The 15,419-nt window shown below is 36.4% G+C and overlaps 1 protein-coding gene across 4 annotated transcripts in view; it reads left to right on the plus strand.

The window, feature by feature from the left end:
- The window catches only part of ACSL4 (acyl-CoA synthetase long chain family member 4), a 51,431-nt gene that overhangs the window by 20,124 nt on the left and 15,888 nt on the right, over nucleotides 1-15,419 (plus strand). For 2 of the 4 annotated variants that reach the window (XM_032996049.2, XM_042807298.1), the window contains 3 exons: nucleotides 11,408-11,453; nucleotides 14,355-14,872; nucleotides 15,181-15,358. In XM_032996049.2, the coding sequence (XP_032851940.1) occupies nucleotides 14,522-14,872; nucleotides 15,181-15,358 (529 nt within the window). In that variant the 5' untranslated portion in view covers nucleotides 11,408-11,453; nucleotides 14,355-14,521. The remainder of the gene's footprint in view (nucleotides 1-11,407; nucleotides 11,454-14,354; nucleotides 14,873-15,180; nucleotides 15,359-15,419) is intronic. The other 2 variants (XM_042807299.1, XM_042807300.1) reach the window with 2 other exon arrangements.

The following is a 15,419-nucleotide window of genomic DNA, read 5'->3' on the forward strand; positions in this document are numbered from 1 at the left end:
AATGCCAAATAGCGCCAAAAGTGACGCAGCAATAGAAAGGAAAAATGAAAAAGAAGCAAGAGATCCTGGTTTGTAGTGCCTGTGGTCTTTTTGCACTGGATGCAGAAGTAGGAAGTGAGGATGGAGTAGTCTCTGTCTGTTCATAGTAGCCCGTTATTTTGTCATTTTGCACATTACTTCCCATGAAGGCAGCTGTGTGTACAGCTGATTCATACTGTGTATTTACACAGTATAATTTAATATTGAATTTAAGATAGCCTTGCTTTTGTGCCTTTGTTAGATGTCTTATTTTCATTATGAAAATGGTTCTCTTTATTTCATAAGCATGCAAATAGTTTTGCATTTTTATGAGCGCCTCTGTTCAAACAACTTGGTTAAAAGTGCTTTCATTATGAAATGTATCACCGCAGGGAAGAGGAACAACTGGGAGGTGAAATGAAGCCTGCTGTTCTTCAGTAAAAAGCAGGGTGAGAAAGTGGGAGTTGGAACAGGGATCGGTGCAAGATTATGCCTTAGAAACCCATAGAGAGCAGCACCCTGCTCGTATGAGGGTGCAACTTTTTGTCGTTCTGGGATTGTTAGTACTCAGTCTGGCTTGTTTGTGGATTGTACGTTATCCTTGCTGATCAGGTTCGCATGAGAGAAACTGAATAGGTATTTTAGTATTTCACTGAATCTTGGTCTATCAGGCTTGTTTCGCATAAAATATGAGATTTTAGGACCACAACAACTATTTTAACACTTGTTTTCCTGCCTTCCTGCATCGTGGTCTATGCACAGACATTGGATGCAGAAGTGAAGGGGGGGGGGGCTGTGATTTTCCTCTCTGAAAGGCCATAGTGGATAAGGTTTCTCTTGGCTGTCTCTCTAAGGCAAGTCATCTGTGCTCCTCAGACAGACAAAACAGTTTCATAAATTTGTTATGGATTACCTCTTAGTTTATGAATTTACCATTCCTTAAAAAGCTGAACATGAAAAATATTTCTGTAACTTGGATAGTAGTATAAAGATTTACCTTTAAGAAAGGTAAGCTTTCAATACTGGGTTGCTGAAGCTTGAAAGTTGAGGCTATTAAAAGCAGTTTAATGTTGTAATGCTGATTTTAACCAAGAGTAAATTTTAAATTTTTTTGTCAGACACAGTGTTCGGCAGCATGTTACATCGTTCAGACATCTGAAGGCACCCAGAACATAGAATTTGGGTGAAAATTGAGAATGATAATGTAATGAGTTTCTAGTGGTATCCCATGACCTAAAGTAAAGTACACGATCAGCCTGTTCCATGTTTTCAAGTAGCAGGTAGTATTTTGCAATTGTACATATGATCTTGACAACAAATGGTTGACAAAGCTCATATTACCAATCCAGGAAAATGTTGGATGGAATAGTCTGTTTAGATATGTTTATAACCTAAGAGATGCCTAGAATTTTCACTATTTAATGTCTTTCTTTTTAAAAATTTTCATTAATTTATCAACCTACTTACCTAGAAACCTTTTGAATTGCAGTTGCATTAAAGAGTGACTTGTTTTTTTGTGTGCTAGCAAGCAGTAAGATTAACAATAACTAGGGAATAGGCACTTAAATAACCCTTACTAAAACCTTCCAACAGGGAACTTTGTCCTACCATTGCCATAGTGATCAGTTCAAATACTGATAGACTTGGAGTGGGGACTGTATATTTTTAAGTTGAAAATGGAAACATTTTCTGACAAGGTTAGCTTTTTGAATATCACTGCATTTGCTAACAAATTCAGTTATATCTTTTTTTAGTACTAACCACAAATTGCTGTTGTGATATGCAGTATCATACTAAGGATTCTTCTGTCCTTTTTTCAGAACAAAAAAGTTCCTAAAAATAAGTTAAAAGAGTGGTCAACAGTGTCAGCTTCCTCTTCATGCTTCTTTCCAAATTTATTGTCCAAGACCACTTTACTGTCTGTTTAGTCTAGTGCTGTACAAACAGCTTATTTCCTCTGCAGTTGCTACTGTGATTCTTGCTTTATTCATACTATAGGTGATCTAGTGACTGAAATATCAAGTCACACCATCAAGCCACTCGAGTTTTAGCTGTGTGGTTTGCTGCAAATAGTTATGCACACATTTTTTTTAATGTCTTCTGTGCCAGCAGGGCTAGAACTAATTATTTTTGGGAAGCTCCATGGCTGTGCTAGCACGTTTTGCTGCGGGGTAGGACATACCAGCACAGGCACCATCATGCAATAACACAGTTACGCACTGCCTTAGCCAGAGCCGGCTTGCTGCGCGCTGGCTCTGCTTTCAGCTGGGGCTGTGAGCACTTGGCATTGGGACCCAGGCCAGGAAGGATGTCTTCTGCTCTTCTGCAAAAGCTGCTTGGGTATTTTGGACTAAGAGCATCAAAAGCTGCCTGCCTCTGAAATTGTACACCTTAAATAAGCATGTTGGTGTCTGTAAATAAGAAGTGTGGTGAATGTGCATGCATGTGCATTGGGGAATGGTAAAGTTCAAAACTTCACTGTTTAAAACTGTTGCAGAGATTTTTTTATTTTTCCCTCCATTTTTTTAAACTTATTTTCTCTAAGAATTGTGCTAGTTTCTTCTACCTTGTTCTTCTGTCTTAGTACAAATATTTATGTTCAGACTACTTTTGCATTATTGTTTTCCTGTTGTGGTGGTACTACACTGCTCAGAAGATTGAACAAAATAGATTTTAGAGATGTTAAATCTAAAAAACTTGAATGTGAAGTTTGCCTTGTAGGAGAAAATGTACTGAAATTTGCTTGGTCATCTCACTTCCTCTTTGAAGTGCAGATAAAAGTCAAGAACTGTTACAATATAGCAGGTCAGTAAGATTGACTTCCTTAGTAGAAAGTGCCATCACCCCTGTTATCTGCTTTTCTGATGGGTAAAATCCCCAACTTCTCTGACTAAATTAGTAGATGCTGCATTGTTTTATTATGCATGTACAACTCATCCCCAGTCTATACCTCCAGATCTTCCTTATAAAAAGTAATACTTGAGTTGCCAAATAATGATAGTACAAGAAATGTACCCTAAAGATCTCTCAGTCTATCATAAAGCACATGAAAGTAGCTGAAAGCAAGTTCACTCACAGAAAGATTAACGGGAGTAAAAAGTTGCAGTATGAAGTCCTGTCTCAGGTAAATCTTTATCTGGAAATTCCAGGTGTGGATCTAGAGATGATAGATATCTAGAGATGAATCAAGGTATGTTTGGCTAGAAAGTGATAGGATAAGTTCACTGTGACCCAAGCAATAGTCTATGCTAAAATTTTGCATTAAGTCCACAAGAAAGTTTAGTTCCTTAAGCATACAAACAACATATCACTTTTTCACTGGAAAATACTAGAATTGTGCAAAAGATTAAAGTAAGCTTGCTCCCAATGCTCCTAATTTTTATTGACTCTCCAGCTATTTTCCTCTGCATCTTAGCTAATTACACAATGAAAATGAAAGCCAGAGATGACTAATGCTTGAAATCTCAGGGACTACAGTCTCAAATGAGCATGGGTAGAAACAGTTTTTCTCAAACTTCTGTTTAAGTGCACACCCAGTCATCTGTATATCAGAACATCTGCAAGGAGATCATTTCTTCAAATTGCAAGTAAGAAAGCCTAATTTGTTTTGTTTAGTCACAAAAAAGGGAGGAATTTGCATTTGGATGTGAGCTCCTAAGAGAAAAGGGAAAGTGTATTTCCCAGCTGTGGTGCTTCTCTTGTTGACTGTGTCCACAGAATTTTGAAAATCCCATAAAAATTTTAGAAATATCCCTCCCCAGCCCCCAGTACACTTTTTGGTAGGCAAAACATTGCTAGTGCAGGACATGAGGAGGAACATTTACTTCTCTCCCCACTCCCCCCTTTTCTTTTTAAGCATGTAATTAATTTCACTACCTAAATTATGACCAATGTCTGGGAAGAAAGCAACCTACTGCCACTGATGAGAGATGATGGAGTTTTTGAAAAGCAATAAAGGTAAATATAAAGTTGGTGTCAGAATTTCTTGTCAAAATGAAAACTGAAGAGACAGGTTTTCTGAAGTAATTCAGAATTATATTTAGAACTTTAGTCTGTTAAATTACACAACAGTCACTGTTGGCAAGACATTTGAAAAATAATATAATCTGTCAGGGTAACTACAGGCAAAGAGAGAAGCTGTTGCAGTCCATTATCGTGTCTGGACCTCAGGAGAACACAAGAGGTTAATATTACTGGACTTACTCAATAGAGCATTAAGAGGGATTATGATGATCTCTGTCATTACGTTGCATGTTTGCCTGCCAGACTGGACTTGTGTTCATGCACTTTAACATTTTACTGTTTGAGTTGCTCCTTTCACAAAAAGGTTATTACAGAGCAATGCTATTAGATGTCATGAAATTTATAAAGGAAGTAGCTTTTAATGACTGGCTCTGCTGTGTTCACGTTCTAAGCTTTGGTCAGATGAATCAATTAGCTGAATCCTATTTAAAAAATAATGACTTGGTGTTTACTTTCCTCTAACTTTTGTTCTTACGTAGTAATAGATTCATGTTACAAATCTTTTTATATTGGGAAATGCCATTTTACTTTTAAGTATTTCTAATATGTCATCACAAGAGTACATACAATTCCTCCTAGGTCATGCTGTACAGATGTTTGGGAACATACCAGATTTGAGGCCAGGAAATAAGTGTTAATATGTAATCTATGCAGATAGGGTAATGTCATTAATGAATTTTTTTGCCTTGTTGAGTAAAGAGTCATTAACATTTGTCCAGCCCTTATACCCTGACTTGATCAGAGTCTGAACCTGAGTGCGTGCACTCCAGGAACTGGTGAAGCAGATATATCCAACAGGTATAAGCATACATATTGGTCTTTGGGTAAATTCTGATAAACTTTTACGCAGGAAGATGTTTAAACCAAAAAACCACCTGATGTTCTAATTTCCTTACGTTGTAAAAGGATGTTGTTGAAATGATTATCGTAAGCATAGGATAATAACATAAGAGGGGAGATGAGCACTCTAATTCTTAAACCTGCTGTCCATGCATATGTTCCTAATACTGACAATAAGTTGTACGCAAATAAAAATGAATGCTTAATAGACCCAGGGAAGCACCTAGCAATTAGAAGCAAAATATTAGAAAGTGCGAATGTAACTTGTGTATCTGCAATAGCCCCCATCACACCTTCATTTATATTACAGAAACAAGACTGTTACATTTGAATTTTAATACTGTAAACCACTGTACATCAATTCCTTATTTTGTTTGTGCCCTGAAAATTCAGGGAAAACTTGAGTTCTTAAATTTTCTCTTAAGAGCCCAGCTCCAAGTAAATTCCTGCTTTATGTCAGCTGTGCTCCAGTTAGGAGACAAGCAAAATCTAGACTGTGGATTCATTGCTGAGCGAGATGAAATGGTGGCATGGTTTAAGGAGTTACCTGAAAGAAGTAACTTTGTGAGTGTTACTAGTCCCTTTCAATGCAAAGTAAAACTACCTGACTTAAAACACCACAGAATGTTACGCCAGTTCTCAGGTGCCTGTATTCCACACAGAAAATGGAGGGCATGTCTTCAAGTTCAGTGTGAAGTCTCACTTGTGCTTTTTCATTGTTTTACTTCTCCCTTTTTTAGCTGAACTGTCTTTTTTTTGGCCTGTAATCAGTATCTTCAATTGCGTTTTCAAGTTAGAGTCACCCTTATAACTGAAAAATTTAAACATAATCTGATTATAAAAATTAGGTATAAATGCTTCTTTGTAATTATGTATTGTGCTAGAGACTGCACAAACAGTCCACGATACAGATCTATGTAGAATAGTCTGGATGTTCAGTACTTTTTTTTTTTAATTTAATCTGCTTCATTTGTAACACTTTAAAAATAAAACAGAGATAGAGAGGGGAATCGATCTCCAGTCTGCAGTTTCAAACTGATACAATATAGGTGAATGCAAAGATGTTCTGCTGTAATACACTCCAAAACAAGAGGTGCAACAACAGGCTTTGGAATTTATCTGGAGTTGCCTAAAATAAGAGAATGTTTTCAAAAAGCTTGACTTTACCAAGTCTGTACTCAAAGGAGGCATGATTTTCACATGGGGAGGCAAGTGACAAACCTTGTATGAAATGAACGAAATGTTTGAAACTGGTTTTAGTATAAATTGTTTATATTAGGGGACTATTTCACTTGGGGTATCAGATTTCACAAGGACAGAGTTTGCAGGTAAGAAAAAACGTTAGGGAAGACGTAGCAAATAGGACTTGATATTCGTAGGTCTTAAACTGATTTGATCTTCTAGACTGTATAATTCAACAGTCTTAGGAGAGGCCACTACTTTCTGTATTTTGCAAAGCAGTTTACTACTGAGAAAGAAGCAGAAAATTAAAAGATGGTAACTTAAATCTCACTAGTTGGATCATGAGAACCGTGTAAGTCACAGCCTTTCCACTGCAGAACGGTTGTGTAGCTCAACGCAGAACCAGTCGGTCTATCCATTTTGTATCGCGTACGGGAAGAAAGGGATTACCAATTCTTACTTGACTGTTTACATAGCTTTTGCTGGAGAACTTCCACAGTCACGTATCTTCTAAAATTTGTCCTTGGTCATGCTGCTTGCTTTTTCATGTACTTGTTTTAAAAAAAGTTGGGTGAAACAGTACAATTGCGTAGCTCTGCTGTTGAAATGTTGGAGTAACATTTACCATAATGCCTGATGAGATTGGGGTATATGTTGAGGGGCTCAGGCTGAAGTAAATACTTCTTTACTAGTACAGAATATGCATTTTCCTTTTTAATTTTTGTGCCCTTTGGTCCCAGTATATTTTGTAGATGTTGGAGGAGTTTTGAAGTTATATCCATATTTTTCAGCTGCAGATTTTCTCCTTTTCCATCCTCTTCTGAAATACCTCCTGTCCAAGCCACCAGTCAGTCCTTACCATGTTCATTAAATAAAATTAACATAAATGAAACAAAAGGATGCCTCTCGTTTCCTTTACCAGAAAAAGTGTTGAAACAGCTGAGTTTGCTATTAGTTACAGCAACTGCTAGCATTCACAGTGCTGTAGTGTAAGTGGGATTGACTGGAAACCTCGTGTACCCCAGGCACAACCAGCACAGATCGAGCAGGGGCTGTGAGAGAGGAAGCGCTGGCGTGAGCGAGCCTCAGGTGTTTACCGTGTGGATTCTCAATAGAATTTAACAAGGCAAAAGTAACAGAAGTCAGTCTACAGGAAATACTTTCCCAATTCAGTGTGTTCTCAGTGGACAGTTTCAGATGTGGAATCTTGCCTTGGCCTTTCACATTTTCTGCATTTGGGGCACGCAAACAGCTATTACCCTTTCACCAAATATTTGCTTGCCTTTACGTTACAAGATTAGGAGAGAGTTTCACACCAGTCTGTTAGATAACTGAGAAATACAGGGTAAGCGTGGCTCGTCTGGTTTCCATTACAGTAGTTCTTGGAGCAATAGATGCATGACACTTGACATGAATTGAATTTTTTATTTTTTTATTTTTTGTGATTGACAATAAATGCATATATGTCAATACAGGTAGTAAACCAGAAGTATAAAGGACAACAATAATATTTTTCTTGTAACCATTGAAATCTGATCTTTGTTTAGTAGCTACATAAAACATAGTATTATCTGCTTTTTATTTTTAAGCAGCAGTAAGAGAAGCAAGATTTCCTAATACTACTTGTGGTTTTGCTATTTCAGATAGAATGTATATATTTAAACAGGGACCCTTGACTTACACCAGGACCCGCCATACCTGACTTTCCCCTCCCCCTGTTTGTTGGGACATAGGTACTTGTATTTATGCTGTACAGACATAGTAAGAACTCTCAAACTCTCAGGCTCTGAGCTGCTATTGCGCTGATAGAACGCAGAAGTACTTTTGAAACCTGCTGGTGTTTGATTAGATTACTTCTGGAGTTTTCTGACGTACAAAATTGTGTAAGAGGAAAATATGTAGAAATCTGCCTGTGAGAAAAGAACAAATATCAGACCTCATGTACTTTTTTTTTTTTTTCCTACCATGAGTAACTTGAATTCATATTGGCAGAGTTTGTTTTCATAAAAACACTGACGTGATGTAAAAACTTTTAAAATTTCCCTTAGTTTTTGTCTTTTCAATCTTTCTAAACCCCAAAAGAGGTGTAATTAGCCACAAGATTCTCCTAACTAATTGCTATTTAATCACAGTCTTCTCATCTGTCACTGTTCTCTCATTCTTGTGTGTTACAGGTATAAATCTGGAAAATCAAAATTTGTAGAGAGCCTGGTAGTATGCAGAAATAAATTTGTTTATTGTGTTTAAGCTTTCTACATCTTCCTGGCTATGTGATATGTCTCAGTCTTTCTGTAATTTCTTTTTGAAACCCCAGGCTCTTTCAGTTCTCTTACTGGAACAAATTCAGGACTACAAGATATTGATTAAATTCCCTTCCAAAAACTGACTGTAACTAATAACCAATGTACTTAATTCAGGTCAATTCACGTTTTTTCCACTTTTCCACTTACAAATTATGAATGCTTACTGTGGTTTCCAAAATGTTTAAATCTGCCTGAATGGTAGAGAAATCCCGGAAATTGTTGTTACTTATTCATACTGCATTGTTTTGGAAGATTTCAGAACTTCCTGAAAGAAGTCAACCCTGAATACTTACACTAAAGCCAGAACTGTGTCTCCAATTGAAGTTGGCAAGAGCTTGGTTGCAGGGGAACCAAGACTTCCTCTGGTGTTGTTTTTAAACTAAACAACTTGCTTTGCAGATTCCAGGTTTTCACAAGCTAGAATACTACCCTTTTCCTGTCTAATGTCATCTTTCTTACTAGAAGACTTTCCTAACACAACGGAAAAAATGTTTTAAAAGTTGCAATTAATGTTTGAAGTAGATAAAGTAGTATGTTTTCTTCTAATCATGCTATTACATAGTAAATTGGATCCCCGGTGAGCTTTTTAACACAAGAGGAAGGGCAATAAACACTGGTATTAATGTACTTTCAATATTAAACCTTTACAGTGTTTTGGGCTTGGGCTAATTAAAGCCTTTCCTAGCAAAGATAATGATTTGCTGCCTTATTAAAATTAAACTGCATAGGATAAAATTTCTAGCTACAGGTACTTCTTTAGGTTTTGAGTTACACTAGTAACTCAGGTTATACTTGAGTTATACTAGGAGTGTGTGCAAATGCAGCATAAGTTGATTCTGTTCTGTTTGAATAGTTAAATGCAGAGATTATGGCATTTCCTCCTCTGTGAACAGTCACTTCCAGAGGCATAAACCCTCTCCCTGTTCCCCACACACGCTTTTCCTCTTAGTCCCAGAAGCTTTTGTAACTATTTAAAAGCTGGTTTTCTATATTAAATTAAAAAATAATAGTTGCCAGTTGTTTCCTAGATTTTCAATTAAAATAATGAAAAATTACGGAGGGGGGTGTCTCTTCTGTTCTAGAACCTGTGCTCTGATTTCAGACTCTTTTCTGTCGCCCTGGCTGCAGGACAAGAGTAGTGTTGCATATTACCCGTCTCTGAAGCTTTTAATGGAAGATATCAAAGTCAGATTATACTCAGAGAACAACTCTTCCATCAGTGGTGGTCTGTAAAACAGTGTCAGTGCTTGTATGAGCATTTGCATCAGTTATTTGTTTTCTGTGGTAAGCTCGGACTACAGAATTTTTGTAGACACCCAGCATATAATAGTAATAAGGAAAATATTACCTCATCAATGAGGTTTCTAACAAGAACACTGTAACTAACATATCATTTGCAATGGTATGTTAACTCGAGAGAGTTACCATTTCAAAATTGCTAGAAGCTTATTCACCTGAGGAAAATTCTTTGGAGATGCTGAAAACACAGCTGTCTAGGAGAGCGACTAGATCTGTCTTGCTTTGGTTTGTTTTTTCTCTCTGACACACACTGATGGCTGTTGCTGGGAACGTGCATTTTCTACAGCAAGAACTGGAAGCTTTGCTGTTTCCCAAATAGATTGATAAGTGTCGAAATAGGCTAGTTTCATTGCACAATTAAGAGAAATCATAAACTCTGTAAGTCAATATAAAATATTACATATTTTAAATATTCTAGTATTACCTATAAGTTTTATTTTGATACAGTGAAATTTTTCATGTAAGTGCTACATCTTCTTTTATTTGTGAGGAAAGAGGCAGTTGACTCAGAATGGAACAGTTACACTTCAGTAATACGTAGTTGGCTTGCCTTGAAGGAATCCTTGGTGGTACATCAATGTGAACATTGCATCTCATCCTTTCTCTTAAAAGTCTGATAAAACTAAATAAACCTCTTATTTAGTGATTGAAGGCATAAGGTGTAATTTAAGGAGTAATTTGAATAGCTAAGTTTGACTTCTAACCAAATGGAATTGAGAAAGAGGTACTTTTGCAAGTTCAGTATGTCAGTCTGTTATGCATTATATTTAAATTACGATAAATATGGATTTGGCACAAGTTTGGGATGGTCCTGTTATGGATCAAAGTCTTATACAGCCACATGCAAGTGCCAGTAACATTAAAAACATTATTGTGCCTCTGATTTATTTCGCATTTCAAGAGAAAATGTTTGTAGGAGAATTCCATAAGGGATGTTTAACACAGTTTCAGTCTGTAAAAACTGGTACCTTAATTGAAATCTTAGACTTATGGGGAAGCCTAATAAAATATAACGAGGTTAAACATCAGTTAAAAGCTTTCTGTATATAAAACCAAGTCATCCAAGAGAAAGATTATGCAGTAGATTTTTTGAAGCCACGTCTGTATAGTTACATATAGGCATCATTTTTTTTCCACTGGTCATGGGACCTGTGAAGCCTCGCTGCCTCCCTAACCATGCTTTTGTTCTCAAAGCTCTCCTCTTACCTCAGTACTCAAACTCTACTTAATGTTCCTTACGACTCTTGTGGGCAGTGTATGCTACTGATAGTTCTGAGTTAATGTTTCAACTACACGTGTTGATACTCATCCATCGAGAACGATAAAGGTTGTCTTGCTTCTGCCCTGAGACAGAAGAATGACCATATGGAATCTGAAAGTCTCTTTCTTGCCTCCTTTTTCTTTTTTCTTTTCTTTTTTTTTTTTTTTTTTTAATTAAATCAAGCTTCTGTACATATGTTTATTGAGAACGTGTTTAAACAGGAGGGGATATCCCATAAAAATTAAACTGCTTTTGGGTAGCTTTGTCTTTATCTGTACGTTGCAGTTTGCAAGCTCAATCTTTTCCATTAATACCGTTGCTTTCCTCTTGTATGGGTAGCATGTGCCACCTTTGTCTAAATCCATAGCCTATTCTTCTTCAGGAGCATTAGGGTAGAAATACTAAAGGTTCCTTCTTTCTTCAAGGCAAAAAAAAAAAAAAAACAACTTCTAATACTTTATTTTTTTCTGTTTTAATATAGATTTAATCGTCAGTGAAAAACCTCAGTCATCGCTGTCAGATACCTTGTAAGTACACCTGTGTATGTGTGTGTCAGTTTTTATATGAATAAACTGAAAGGAAAAAGCCAAGTTTGTCTTTTGGGGACTTAGTGAGTTTCCAGCAGATGTCTGTTAAGAATTACAACGTATTTTTGTCAAGATAGAAACATTTTAAATTACCACAAATGTGTACGGAGTAGCTAAGTTATCTGTTTTTATAAACACTTTTTACAGTATTTAAAATGAATCTGAAATTTCAAAATGAAAGAAATGTAACCTTTAACTTTTGCTAATGTGAACATTAACATAACTGGCTGCAACTATATGAAGTGTATTTGTACATGCATTTAAAATTCGTATGTTAAAAGTGATTTCAACAGAGTGCCAGTTTTAGGACAAAACAAACATTCTTTCCCATTAAGACCTTTTTTATCATTACTTTATTATTTCAGGCAGTATTTTGAACATTCTGATGGAGTTTTTTAGCATGTTAGAAAGTTGTTCCAGTAAACTGTAGAAGTTCTTAAGTTAGTGTTCAACACTGAGTTGAGTTTTGTTGTTCAATTCACTGTTGCCCAGATGCAATAAGAAAGTGGAAAGATGATATTGCAATAAGTATATATTAATAGACAGCATTAGTCAATATAGATTATAGATAGCATGTCAATATAGATTTAATTAGAAAGTATTAAGCAAACCAATGTGTGAAAATAAGTTCTTCAGTTCTTTGTATCTGTTGTAATAACATGTACACAGAAAATACTCTGAAAATGTCGTGTTTTTTTCAGTGTTATACAAGCTGCTAAATAGCTTAAATATAATTTATATAATTAATGTACAGGAGATTCAACTGAATAGAAAAGTTAAAGTAAATGTCTTTTTATAGTATTGGTCAGTCCAGAACATTGGCTAAAGAATTTAAGTAAATGGGAGCCCATTCACCTCCCCTCTTTCTAAATTAGTCAGTTCTTGATGATGAGCGAGGAGTTTTTTACCAGTGGGACTACTGAAAAAGCTACTACTCAGCCTGAATAAAAGCTATAGTACTGTCTCATGATAATAAATTGTTTGCATTAGTCCAACAAGTCTGCTTTCTATCCGAGCCACTCTGTGTGGTCATAGGCTTTTTGCTGGAAGATGGAGAGCAGTGAGAGTTCTCTCTGGGGTTTATTTTAGTGTGTAGCATCACTGTGTCTAATCGTGGGCACACGCTGGAGTTTTCTTACTGTCGGCTTAGCACTTTGGCTGGCTTTTGGTTTAAATACAAGCTCAACTGCCGCTTTTGGAGCACTGAATTAACTGGAATGAAAATATCATACAAGATTTGTAATATAAACCAGTAAACCTTCATTTTAGAGAAACTGGAGTTTAGGGAAGTTAAATGTTATCTCTTCTGCTGAGGTTTGACTGCTGAGCAGTTGATGATGATGTTAACTAGAGCTGAATAAGCATATATGTTTTGAAAAGAATGTAGCATCCGCTTTTTATAAAAACAAATAGGCAGAATGCTCTTCTGAACAAGTCATTTGACAGTAATTTTATTCTATACATTTAATTAAAAAAATATTATCATGATCATGTTATTTTAAGTACCTGCAGATCTCCTAATCTTACATTACATGAAATGCTGGTGATACTGGCTGCAATGCAACTGCAGATGTTGGAACTCTTATTAAAAAACCAACAACCTATTAATAGATTTCTATGATGCTGTTAGTAGCAGTTGTCTTATTTAACCTGAAATGTCAGTTGTAGCCTCCCTTATCACCTTAGGGGTAGCAAATATGTTAATAAAGGTAGATTTTGAGGTGTGCCCATGTTATTTTTGTTCATGATAGAGCCCTGAAAATTTCCCTATTCTTATCTGTAGTGTTTATCAGATTCTCTCCATGAAAGACTGACCTTTGCAGTGAGTTAGTCAGTGTTTCTCACTCCCCCATGGGTCCGAGTACCGCTCTTTTTTTAGTGCACCTTTGCCTCTTAATTTTCCTGCAGTGTGCATCATTCATGATTGTTTTGCATGCCATCCAGATGAAGATAAGAACCTATATATTTTATGTGAAAATGTAGACTGGTTACAGACCAGTGAGCCAGCCACAAGTGTGGTTTGCTATGATGCTTTTGTTTTTCTCTCACCTTTAGTCTTTATTCAGGCCCAGTTCTCCTTAATGAGGAAAGATTTGACATGCAGACAAGAACTTGCCAAATTGTGCTTTATTTCAAATTGGTCAAATTGGATTCTGTTTTCCATACCCGCAGTTCTGAAATGAATATACTGAAGTAGGTTTTGGAGGGGGAAGAGCAAATCGGTATAATCATTTTCCTATAGTCACTTGAAAAGATGAAAATTTCAGTTGCTGAGGCACAGTTAATAAAGCAGTTTTGGAATATTACGTAGTTTTTAGATTACAACATGTAGACTTTTGAGGACTCTATATCAAGATACAGTTTAATCTACGTATAATTTGATAGAAATTCTGAAAAGCAGTAAAGAAATCTACTGTAACTTTTCTCTGTAGTACAAATATTTAGGGGGAAAACAACTGTTGACCTTTCCCATAATTACGAAACTGTAGCATTACTCAAGGAGCTTAAACACAATATTATGATATGAAGGACAGATTTAATCTCAACAGCCCTGAACTATTCAAACAGAGATAGTGGGGAAAAGTCCTTGAAAAGTAAATATTTGTGGATGCAACAAACAAGTGTGGAAAAGATTCATCCTCTTATTTTCGGAGCAGCACGCTGCTGTATCATGCAATGTACATGCCTCTTGTATCAGTTACTTCAGTCTCCTTTGCCTTGGTGCATTTGAAGTGAATTCTTAGAAGGACTAAAACTAATGCACTGTCTGTAATATTACTAATTTAATTCTTTTTTCTTTTTTTTTCCTGCTCTCTGCTTGGCTCTGGTCTTCACCCACAGGTGTCCACTGCTGGCTCTCAAAGGTTACTAAAATTTTAGCAGCTGCTCTGAAACAGAACTACCTAAGCTTCGCTTACTGTTACTTCTTCCTACACCCAACTGCGCTGCTGCTTTGCTCTTGCCTGCTTCAGAACACAATAAGAGATTTTATTTTTTAAATACCTGCAATGAAACTTAGGCTAGAAGTATGTGCCATTCTCTTGCTACCTGTGTACTTGGTAATATCTGTGTACAGTATGCTTGTATTTATTCCATGGTATTTTCTCACCAATGCTAAGAAGAAAAAGGCTATGGCAAAACGTTTAAAAGCTAAACCCATCTCGGACAAACCTGGAAGCCCCTACCGTTCTGTCACTCATCTTGACTCACTAGCAAACATAAACATTCCTGGAGCAGACACGTTGGACAAGCTGTTTGACCATGCTTTAGCAAAGTTTGGCAAGAAGGACTGTCTTGGGACTAGAGAAATACTGAGTGAAGAAAATGAAATGCAACCAAATGGAAAAGTGTTCAAAAAGGTAAAACTTACAGTTTTGTACTTAATTCTGATTTGGTTTGAGTTGCTTTGTATCTTGCCTCAATAATGGCGGTCTCCTTAGAGATCTTCCTTCATCATCATCTTATGATATAAACCATCCATTTTATAGTAGTTAAAGAATAACAGAATACAGGACGTGCTATTCTGCTTCAAGCAAAATGAAAGCAATTTTTTTTTTCTTTTAATGAATGGCAGTGTGTGTGCTTATGGTGTTACGCACCAATTCACGTAAGCTTGTAGAGCTGTACCAGCAGTTTCTTGTCATCGTAATTTTTTTTTCCTTACCAGTTAATTTTAGGAACTTACAGATGGTTATCCTATGAAGAAGTAAATGAGAAAATGAATCGCTTGGGGAGTGGACTGACTGCCCTGGGACTCACCCCAAAGAGTACTGTTGTCATATTCTGTGAGACCCGAGCAGAATGGATGATTGTAGCTCTAACCTGCTTCAAGTACAACTTTCCTCGTGAGTGCCAAACTTGTTTACTTCTAATGTGTTTTAGAACCATTTCTCAGCACTGGTTTGG

This window comes from Tyto alba, unplaced genomic scaffold (genome assembly GCF_018691265.1).
Source record: "Tyto alba isolate M040663 unplaced genomic scaffold, T.alba_DEE_v4.0 Super-Scaffold_5, whole genome shotgun sequence".
Lineage (NCBI taxonomy): Eukaryota > Metazoa > Chordata > Aves > Strigiformes > Tytonidae > Tyto > Tyto alba.